The following is a 10,870-nucleotide window of genomic DNA, read 5'->3' as shown; positions in this document are numbered from 1 at the left end:
CCTCTCCCTCTCCCTCTCCCTCTCCCTCCCTCTCTCCCTCCCTCTCTCCCTCCCTCCCCCCCTCTCTCTCTGATTGATTTATTATTAATGTATATGAGGAGTACACTGTAGCTGTCTTCAGACACACCAGAAGAGGGCACTGGATCCCATTACTAATGGTTGTGAGCCACCATGTGGTTGCTGGGAATTGAACTCAGGACCTCTGGAAGAGCAATCAGTGCTCTTAACCGCTGAGCCATCTCTCCAGCCCCATATAACCCTTTCATGTACCCACTTAATCATCAACCCAACCATCTGTCCACCCATCAATCCACTTGCCCACCTATCCTCTGTGTGCCAAGGACAACCACTGCCACCACAGGACTCTGACATCTCTTCCAGGTTGCTCTGTCTATCTGTGACAGCTGTTACAGGCTTGATATAGTCCACCCCTTTTACTTTAACATCTTTCCATCTCCTGGACTACTTCAGGTCTCTGTCTAACATGCATAGTCAGTGCCTACATCCCAGAGGACTTCTGTACTCCTGTTTGTAGCTTCTGTCCTCTTTGGGTCTTTCTTCCCCACAAGAATTAACATCTTTAGGGGACCACAACCCTTGCTTTGTCCCCCAAGGCTCTCTTTTGGTCCTTTGGACCCTGCACCTTCCCACAGTGGGACATCTAATGGGTTATTCCCTAGGTTGGAGATCTCTAGACCTTCTGAGTTAAAAAGCCCAGCCCCCAGAGTAACCACTGCCTTCTGGATGCCAAGAGTCACCACCACCTTTGTCACCACCTCCTTTGTCACCACCTCCTTTGCCATTAATTCCCAGTCTTCCCCAGCCACCTTCTTCTGCTCGGACATTCCACTTGGCTTCGTGGGTCATCAGTGCCTGGGAGCTCAAATCCTGCAGTTTACAGTAGCCACTGTTGACAAGGACGATGTTGGAAGGCTTGAGGTTCCTGCAACCAAGAACAGGCCCCCTGGTACCATGCAGCCCCTGGGATAGGGATAACAAATACCTGAGCCTTCCTGCAACCAAGAACAGGCCCCCTGGTACAATGCAGCCCCTGGGGTAGGGCTAACAAATACCTGAGCCTTAAGCCTGCTCCTCCAACCCAGTTCCAGTTCTGTCCACTCCTCAAGAAAATGCTCTGCTCAGCGTCCTTATTGAATAATTGTTTCCTAGAGCATGACACCTACTCTGTTTCTGTATATTAGGGAAGAACCCCATTGTAAGTACAAACACTGAGGTCCCTCATTAGAGAAGGTATCCATCTTCTGTACTTCTGGTGGCATTAACATGAGCACTCTATTCTCTTTGCTCACATGGCCCATGTTGATGTAAGCCATTTCCCAGATTCTTCCCACTGCAGATCTTGGGGCTGAAGCTGGGTACAAGGGTCAAAGACTAGGCTCGGATTGCAGCAAATCTTACTGGTCTGTCCAGAGGCTGTGTCACTACAGGCAACCTCACCTCTCTTCCTTGGCATCTTATCTCTGTTTCTTCGCCCTTTAGAACCACCCTGTTCGGTCCCCACACTCCCATAGCCCTGTACCTTTTGGGTGAATCGGGCACTCAGGGGCTTCATAAGGAAGTTCCCTGTTCTCTCAGCCAAGAAAGGGAGTTCACGGAAAATGCCCCATCCTGCCCAAATCTGGTCCCTGGGCCTGGGCATCTGGGCCTGGGGGTTTTGGGCCAACCTGCAGAGGAGGCTCCATCACCTGTGAATGATGTTCAAATTATGTAGGTACTCGATGGCATCCAACACCTGGCTTAGCATGGTATGCATCCACTGAGGAAGAAGCAGGAGAAGTGACATTGGAAGAGGTCTAGGAATTCCCTAAGGGCATCTCTGCAAGCTGCATGTGAACACCCAAAGTAGTCAGTGGAACAGTGATAAGCTGGGACCACCAGTGGCCTCTATGGGCACTACTAATGCTAGCCCCTGAAGTGCCTATAGGGCTTTATACCATAAGAGTGAAAAGAGCCTGTGAGACAACAACATGGGAGGCAACAAAGTGGCAACCTAGTGTTCCGGGCTGCCATTTTCAAATTATTTACCCAGGACTCCTGAATCTCATAGCAGGATTAAAAGACACCCTGAAGTGCCAGAGACTGGCTGGGTCACAGGAGACACATATCCTCCTACTGTGGTCCTTGTAGAGGAGCTCATTTCATGGCTTCTGAGACAGAGGTGCAGGCCCACTCCAGAGCCTGCCCCGGAGGCATGGGCAATGACATGAGTTACATGCCCCTCTGAGTCTCTTAGGGTGATGGCCCCTGGTCCACAGAAGCTCAGACATTCTCGGACGAAATCATACTCAGATCTTGGGAGGGTACTACTGGTCCTAAAGGTAAAAGTGAAAGTTTATAAACGTCTAGAAGAAAATTAAGGAGAGCCCTGTAACCTTAGGGAAGGCTGCCTAAGCCAGGTCCAAAATGCCCTGGCCACAGGAAGGACTGGCCTCCATTACAGCAAGGACTGCCTATTACAAAGTGGTATCAAACAAGTGAACTGGCAAGTCCCAGACTGGGTAGAGATATATGAACACTAATGTCTACCATATGTAAAGAATGTTTGTAAATAAGTAAGAAAACAATTTGAATGGGAAGAGGAGTTAAAGGGGCATAGAAGAGCTCCAAATGGCCTAAATGTTGCTGATTATGGTTACAGAGGCCTATAATCCCAGGACTGAGGAGACAGAGACAGGAGTATCGGTATTAGCTAAGGTCATCCTTAGCTAATAAGTTCATGGTCACCTCAAAATAAAATAAAATAAAATAAAACATAACAAAAACACATATCCAAATGTGCTTGTTAGGACTACTGATATGTAGATGCAAATTAAAGTTATAACAAAATGTCACTACCCTTTAAACACTTGACAGGGAAAAGTGAGGCTCAATGATACAAAGACAGGCCAAAGAGCCATATGGAAGGGAAGCCCTGTTTGTTTCCAGGGAGAGTAAACCCTGGTAAACCCGCTTCTGTTAGAATGCCTACTGAAGCTACACCCCATACATACTCTCTGACCCAGCAAAACATCTAGTCCTACATGATTCGGTAAGAGAGTGGCCCTTCCGCCAATGCTCCTGGCAGCCATACTCTACAGCCCTGCACTAGGGGTGATCAAGGGCTCATCAGCCTAGGAGAGGCAGACCCACTGAGCATTTCCTTGTCATGAACAAGGGCAGCTAGCTGGCCACAGGAAAAGCATCGAGGCATGAGGCTGATTGGACAACACGAGTGCAGATTTGAGCCACATACACTGAACTCATCTGGATGAATTTCAGGAAGTGCATTACAGAACCCCATCAGTTGCTTAGGACCCTTGGAAACTTCTGGGTCCTAAGAATGCCTAACGCTTAGTGCAGGGTGGTGGCTGGGGCTGGTATATGCACACTTGTAGTGTCTCAAGCTATGCAACTGAGATAAGTGCACAAAGCACTGTAAGGGCTTCACACAGGTAAGAGAAGCCGAGGGCCAGAGCCAAAGTTCCTCTTGTCTCTTACTGCAGGGCTCTTCAGGGGTATAGATTAGTCTGTCTGTCTGTCTGTCTCTCATTTTTCCAGACAGAGTCTCAGTGTAACCAGCCCTGTCTGTCCTGGACTCATTTTTGTAGATCAGGCTAGCCTCGAACTCAAAGAGATCTGCCTGCCTCTGTCTCCTGAGTGCTGGGGCCAAAGGCTTGTACTACCACACCCGGCTCCAGAGTATCTCTTACCTCAGTGTCAACAACTGCTTTTAATTTCCTCTTATTCTCCAAGATATTCTGGAAGGTTCCTTGGCTGTAATAATCCATTGTCAGGCAGAGGAACAGAGAGGAGATCTGTCGGAAAGGCCCCAAAGATTGGCCTCAGGGCTCATAGGATCACCGGCTCCAGGGTAGCTTTCAGTGGCTATCATTTGTGGTGGCAATGATAACAATGCCTAATGGGGACCCTTTTACTCTCTTGTCCCCATTCCTATGTCCTACCACACCAGGCCTTGTCATTAGTTGGCCTTCCTGAAAATTACAGTTGTTTCTGGCCTCTGCACATGCAGAACCATTTATGGAGTTGTCTTTACCCCTCAATTTCGGGACAGTCTCTTCAGACTCTGGGAGCTCCTCCGAGGATGCCACCCCGGTCAGTGGCTGGTTCTGTTTCCTCCAATGAAACATTGTCTCCAAAAGCATCAGGGTGCTGGGAAAGCTGGGGTACATGCAGTGAGGGCCCTCCCTCGCCCCGAGCTGTCAGCTCAGCAGGGAAACTGATGTGGAGATGGAACACAGTGGAGGCCCCTCCGTCTGCTCAGTGTCCTTCCCCTCAGTCCCCTCTGGAGGTGTGACTTAGGAAAGTTGTATTCAATTCAAAGGCAAGAAGTCCTGTTGCCAACAGGGCACAGCCTGAGAAGCCCGACTCAGGATCCACTAATTGTGAGGCACTGGAGCCCTAGATCCTACCATGAAATGAAAATAATGTTCCCACCTATTGCCATGGGAGTAAGGGGTGCACAGCTTTGAGACGAGGGGAGGCCAGGAAGGCAGCTTCTCAGTATCAGCCCCCTTCTACAGAAGTCAAAACCCCATCGTTAAAGGTGTAGTCTGTGTTAGAGCTGATGAGCCCCAGAAGTGGTGGCTCTTAGTCTCAGCACCCTCCTTTGTGAAATGGGCAGTTAGGCCTCATATGATGAGGTTGTTTGGGGATCATTAGAGATCATGCACAGGACCCAGGAAGTGCCTGCCTCTCAGAGGGTTCCGTGTCAGCTGTCAGCTACTGGGTTGTGGGCGATCCAACCCACCTCATTGTTCCACGTGATGAACATTTCATGGTACAGAGAGATATTGGGGTGCTGGAGCTTCAGCAGGGGCATCAGCTGTACAGAGAGGAAACAGAGTGTCTCAGCTAGTACATCTCGGCTACACATTCCACCCAAGGGATGAGATAATGGCTCTGGGCAGGGCATGGCATGGATGCAAGGAGGCTGTGTAGTCTGCTGGAGAGAGGCCAGGAGGCTGCTGTGGGTCTCCAGAATGGGGTGATCATGCTGTGTGACCAAGACTTGTTCTTCGACTTTTCTGAGCCTCACAAGCACATATAAAAATGGTAACACGCTGGAGTAAAAGTTCAAGAATAGAGCCCTAGCTGGGCGTGGTGGTGCACGCCTTTAATCCCAGCACTTGGGAGGCAGAGGCAGAGGCAGGCGGATTTCTGAGTTCGAGGCCAGCCTGGTTTACAGAGTTCCAGGACAGCCAGGGCTATATAGAGAAACCCTGTCTCGAAAAACAAAAAACAAAACAAAACAAACAAACAAACGAATAGAGCCCTTTTCTAGCATGCATAGAGCCCTGGATTTGATACCCAGAACAAGCTCCAGCCCCACAGTGAACAGGTGCAGACCCAGGGGGTGCTAGGACAGTCAGGCCGGGCTGGACAAGATGCTGTGCCCAAGGCACGGTGAAGTGCTTAGGAAACAAATCTAATCAGGTAGTAGAAATAGCCACCCGAACACCATGGCCAGATGGGCCTTTGCTTTGATTGGAAGCTGGGTGGGACGTGAATGGGAATGGTCAACATGGCCGTGTGATGGTGGACCTGCCCATGCTTTTTCCGTGTGTCAGACTATGACTTGGTCTACCTCTGCTCCAGTGACATTGTGTGTGACTCAAGACATGTTGACTGTCGATGTGCAAGGGCTGGAAACTCCAGAAAGAAGCCAACCCACGAGGGATCATTATGGAGGAGGAGGCACCTTTCTAGAGATTTCTAGAGAGGCCCCCCCAAGAAACGGCTCCTAGCTGCTCTCCATCAAGCTGGTAACAGCAGTCACCCATGGTTCTGTGAAGGCAACCTTCAACTCTCTCACCCTTCCCAACTCTCTCTTCTCTCCTGTTCTTCCCTCTTCCTTTTCCCCTCCTTCCTTGCTCCTTTCCTTCTAGTCTAGGCTGAGAACCAAGTCCAGGGCCTGTGTATTTGAGGTTGGTGCTTTACCACAGAGCCACATCTCAGTCCTTCGTCTCTTGAGTCAGAACCTCACAATGAATGCCATCCAGGCTGGCCTCAAACTCAAGATCCAATTAATGCTGGGACTGCAAGCGGGCACTGGCACACTCAACTAATTAATTTACATTTTTTGTGTCTCCCTAGCTTTGTACTGTTTTTTTATAACTAGAAGAAAAATATTTTTTTCCCAGTGCTGGAGATGGAACCCAGGGCTCTGGGCAATCGAGGTACATGGCCCACCACTGAAGAACAGCCCCAAGTCTGAAGGAAAACATCTTCAAAAAATGTGGGCTGGGCCGGTGAGTAAAGGCACAAGGAGCAAACCATCTCCCAAAAGCTGTCTTCTGACTTCCCCACGCGTGCCATGGCTGTGTGTGAACATGCACGTGCACACTAAACAAACGTAAGTAAAAAAAGATCTGCTTTTAAAAAGGTGGTTATTGGGGGTGGACAAGACGGCTTAGGGGGTTAAAGTGCTTCCTTTGAAAACTTGACAGTCAAGCCAGGTGTGGGGGCACACGTCTTTGATACTAGCACTCAGGAGGAGGCAGAGCCAGGCAGATCTCTGAGTTTGAGGCCAGCCTGGAATACAAGAGTGAGTTCCAGCAAGAGCTACATAGTGACATCCTGTTTCAATAAATAAATAAAGAAAGAAAGAAAGAAAGAAAGAAAGAAAGAAAGAAAGAAAGAAAGAAAAGAAAAGAAAACATAATAGTTTGGATTGGACCCCCAGAACCCCACAAAGTTGTCCTCTGACATCCATACACAGCTATGCAATGTGGATTTTGTCCCCCTCCAACAATAATAAAAAATAAATGAAAACTTAAAAGATGGTTAGTGGTAGAGTAGCCATTGGGGAAAGATGTGGATGTCCTCACCCTGGACTCCCCTTATGACCACGGCATGTTTCCCTTCACCCAGTCACTCAGTGCGTGGGCACAAAACCCAGTTCCTGTGTTTGCTGAGTACTGATCGTCCCAGGGGACCCACTGAGCATTACCTCCTCCAGGGCCTTGTTGGCATGGTGCTCATCAATACACTCCACCTGTAGGTCCCAGGAAGACAAGCTCAATTAGTAAATATGTAGTGAACATAGCTCCTACTACCTCTGCTGCCATGATCTCTATCTCTGTCATCATCACCGCCACCACCACCATATCACAACATCACAAGCACTAGCAGTACTACCACCACATCAGGTGTCACCTCCAACACCAGTATCATCATTGCCACCACACCATTTGGAGGAAAGTCAGCCAACTGTAGAAAAATCCTTCACTGGACATTGTGGCTTGTGTTTATAATCCCAGTGCTAAGCAGGTAGAGCTAGGAAGATCTCTGTGAGCTTGAGGCCTCCCTGGACTTATAAAAAGCTAGTGCAACCTTGTCTCAAAAAACCAAAACCAGGGCTGGGGAGATGGCTCAGCGGGTAAGAGCACTGACTGCTCTTCCGAAGGTCCTGAGTTCAAACTCCAGCAACCACATGGTGACTCACAACCATCCATAATGAGATCTGACACCCTCTTCTGATGTGTCTGAAGACAGCTACAGTGTACTTAGATATAATAATAAATAAATCTTTAGCCCGGAGTGAGCAGGGTCCTGAATTCAAATTTCCAGCAACCAAATGATGGTTCACAATCATCAGTACAGCTACAGTGTACTCATATACATTAAATAAATAAATAAATAAATAAACAATCTTTAAAAAACAAACAAACACAAAACATTTATTCTAAAATAACATAAAGAATAAATTGGCTGGGTGGTGGTGGCGCATGCCTTTAATCCCAGCACTAAGGAGGCAAAGGCAGGCAGATCTCTGAGTTTGAGGCCAGCCTTGTCTACAGAGTGAGTTCCAGGACAGCCAGGACTGCACAGAGAAACCCTGTCTCCAAACACCAAATCAAACAAACAAACAAACAAAAAGTGGTGGGGGGAGTAAGTTGAACCAGTAATGCTAGGAACAGGATGTAACTCAGTGGTATAATAGTGCATGCTTTTAATCCCAGCATCTGGTGGAAGAGGCAGGCAGATGTGAGTGTGAAGTCAGTCTGGTCTACATATTGAGTTCTATGACAGCCAGGGCTGCATAGAGAGGTCCTACAAACAAACAAACAAACAGAAGAAAATTCTTTCAATATCCCCTGAAGTCCTACTCTATGGATTTTCTTACTAAGGAAGTTATATATGCTCAAGGGGAGGAAGACCCTGTAAAGATCTCTAAAGATATTTATCACAGTTGCTTATGCTGGTGAAAGACAAATTGAGCTAAAACCCCATGATTGGACAGGTTGGGCCAACTGCAGCACAGGAAGCAATTGGGAGGAGACACAGCTGTCAGATAGGAGAGGAGGAAGCTGTGGTGACAACAGGAGGCAATGTCAGTGTTGTCAACTTCAGTACCATTCTTACAAACATAAGAGACTGGAAATCCACACAGGCACCCACCTATAACCCCTCACCTAATTGTTATTTAGAAAACCCAGATGGGTAATTTTGCTTGTGTTTGCTTGTTGAGACAAGGGTTTTACTGTGTAGCCCAGGCTGGCCTTGAGCTTTAGCTTTCCTTGCCTTCTTCCCAAATGCTGAGTACATGCCTGGTGTGGCTAGCTTTAAACAACAAATACTACCACTGCCGCCACCATCACAACCCCTCCTTTAACTGTTAAGAAGAGAGGCAGCCACTTTGGCCATTGGCCTGTGACACAAGAGAGCTGACCCCGCAGCTAACTGGCAATAGATGTAGATAAAACATTCCAGGCCCAAGTTCCCTGGGCTGAGGCTGCTGGAAGGTCAGACTCCATCCCCAAGGTCCCTGTCAGCCCCCCCAGAGGAAGGTGCACAGGGACTAGTACAGCAGTACTCCTTTCTAGGGTACTTTTGTGGGCCTGCACCCACCCCAGCTGTGCTAGTTGTGTGCCTGGTGCTCAGCCTCTGGGACCCTCTCTGCCCCTTTCCCTTTTGGTAAGACCTGTACCCCTTATCAAATCCCAATCTGGGAACCTGCAACCTCGGTGAGGATGGGACTCCTGAGTCTCACCATCTTTGGCTGTGAGATCGGGGGTTTTGTTCTGGGTTGGCAGGGTTGATGGGTTCAGTGAGATGACCGAAGGCATGTGGGTGAGCATTGTGGTTAGCGTGTGGTTAGCGCCAGAGAGGAATAAGAGAGAACTCCAGAAGTCTCAGGCTACAACTTGCCTCAACGGGCTTGTCTGGATTTCTGGAGTCTGAGAGACCTCTGTAACCTGGGATCATGGGGCTCTGCACCTTACCTGCTTTATCAAGAACTTGGTTTCAGTTTCCAGTTCTTCCACCACCAGGTTCATCCCTAAGGCCCCAGGATTCAAGATTTGCAATAGCTACCCTCAAGGAAGAGAGAGACTTTGAGACAGTCACATTATTCTCTATTTCCTACACGTGATGGTTCCACACTCCACCCCCACGTGTGGCTTCTTCTCTCAATTTTGCTATAGAGGAAATGAATGGCCTTAGGTGATGGATTGAGAAGCCCTCCAGGGTGGGGCCAATACAATTTCCCTCAAAACCCATTCTGGAACCCTTATTTTACAGCCTCATGACCTTCCCCAAGCCTACAGGGGCAGCCTTATAGGTAAGAGAAGGTTCCCCGGGGGAGGGGGACTGGGAGCAGAAGTGGCTCTTAACCCCAGTGACACCCTATCCAGTACCCTTCGCCAAAGTGAGCATCCAAACAAGGCCCTGTGATTTGTGTAACTGGTGCAGTCACGGCTTCCTCTAGGGCGCAGTACTGAAGGAAGTGCTCCCCAGCCATTCTCTGTAACCCGCACTGGTGCTACCTACACTTCACTTGAGCTAGATACTGGGGCCTAGGGAGCAAGGTCCTTGCCTGTGGCTCTGGGGCTCTGGCTCTGGGGTCCGAGCCAGAGCTCATGTTTGAAGCCACACCTTCAGAATTGGTCTGTAAGCCAGAACTACAAGATCAGTGCTGTCCGGTAGAAGGTGGCTGAGGCCTGAGTACGAGGCCACTGTCAACATGGGGTAGGGGACAAGCTATGTAGGCAGTACAGGAAGGATAGCATACAGGAAATACAGGGTGTCCCTGGAGCTCAGTCCAGGCTAGTGAGCAGTGGTTTTTTTTTTTTTTTTTTCTTTAAACATTTCTGGCCATCAGAAGTGCATTTGCTTGGCTAACGCATGTACAGTCTTCTCTCAGAGAATACTGGAAAAGAGGAGAAGCAAATGCGCGCATCTGAAGCTTTTATAAGCCGAGTCTAACAATCAGGCTGACATGTCAGGAAAAAAGCAATTAAGAAAACATCCACTCAGGTTCTGCCTTTAAAGCCCCCATACATGGAGGGAAGGGGAAGGGCACGTGCACCATTGTCCAACCAGTGGTCAGACTTGGGGATTGGTCATCATTTTAGAGAGGTAAACCGAGGCCCTGGGAGGACTCGAAGGAGGAGAACTCGGCGGAGAAAACTTGCGGGGATCATAGGGTCACCCAGTGATGGAGGCTGGGCCTGGCTGTGTGGCCCTCGGACCTGTCCCGCTGCCCACGGACCCTGGACCTTGGTTGTGGGGGCATCTCAGCACCTGATATTTTTCCATGGTATCTCGAGGAGACACTGCCTCACTGTCCCACTACCGGGCTAAACCCTCGAGCCAGGCCGGTAGTCGAACCCTCGTTTGAGCATGCTCCGTAGTGACTGCTCCCTGTGCCCACCCCACCTCCTCAGCCCCTCCACCTGACTTCCATAACCCTCAACCCGGGGCGTGTCTGCTTAGCACTTTGGCTCGTACGTGGCGTACTCGCACTATGCCCCTTAAAGAAGCCACAGAGAATAGGGAGCCGCGTATCGGACGAAGGGCGGGGCCCGGTGTGTTGGGTAGGGTGGAGGGCGGGGCCTCAAGTACGACG

General features: G+C 49.2%; 1 protein-coding gene across 1 annotated transcript in view; it reads right to left on the bottom strand.

The window, feature by feature from the left end:
* The window catches only part of Stkld1 (serine/threonine kinase like domain containing 1), a 19,512-nt gene extending 8,923 nt beyond the window's left edge, over positions 1 to 10,589 (bottom strand). Inside the window, exons 1-7 of the mRNA XM_021195009.1 lie at positions 10,546 to 10,589; positions 9,246 to 9,354; positions 6,971 to 7,015; positions 4,769 to 4,843; positions 3,711 to 3,815; positions 1,707 to 1,777; positions 828 to 943 (exon numbers count right to left, since the gene is read on the bottom strand). Of these exons, the coding sequence (XP_021050668.1) occupies positions 828 to 943; positions 1,707 to 1,777; positions 3,711 to 3,815; positions 4,769 to 4,843; positions 6,971 to 7,015; positions 9,246 to 9,299 (466 nt within the window). The 5' untranslated portion in view covers positions 9,300 to 9,354; positions 10,546 to 10,589. The remainder of the gene's footprint in view (positions 1 to 827; positions 944 to 1,706; positions 1,778 to 3,710; positions 3,816 to 4,768; positions 4,844 to 6,970; positions 7,016 to 9,245; positions 9,355 to 10,545) is intronic.
* Between the last annotated feature and the right edge of the window lie 281 nt (positions 10,590 to 10,870).

The sequence above is a fragment of the Mus pahari genome, chromosome 3, assembly GCF_900095145.1.
Source record: "Mus pahari chromosome 3, PAHARI_EIJ_v1.1, whole genome shotgun sequence".
NCBI lineage: Eukaryota > Metazoa > Chordata > Mammalia > Rodentia > Muridae > Mus > Mus pahari.
This window is presented reverse-complemented; position numbering and strand designations above follow the sequence as displayed.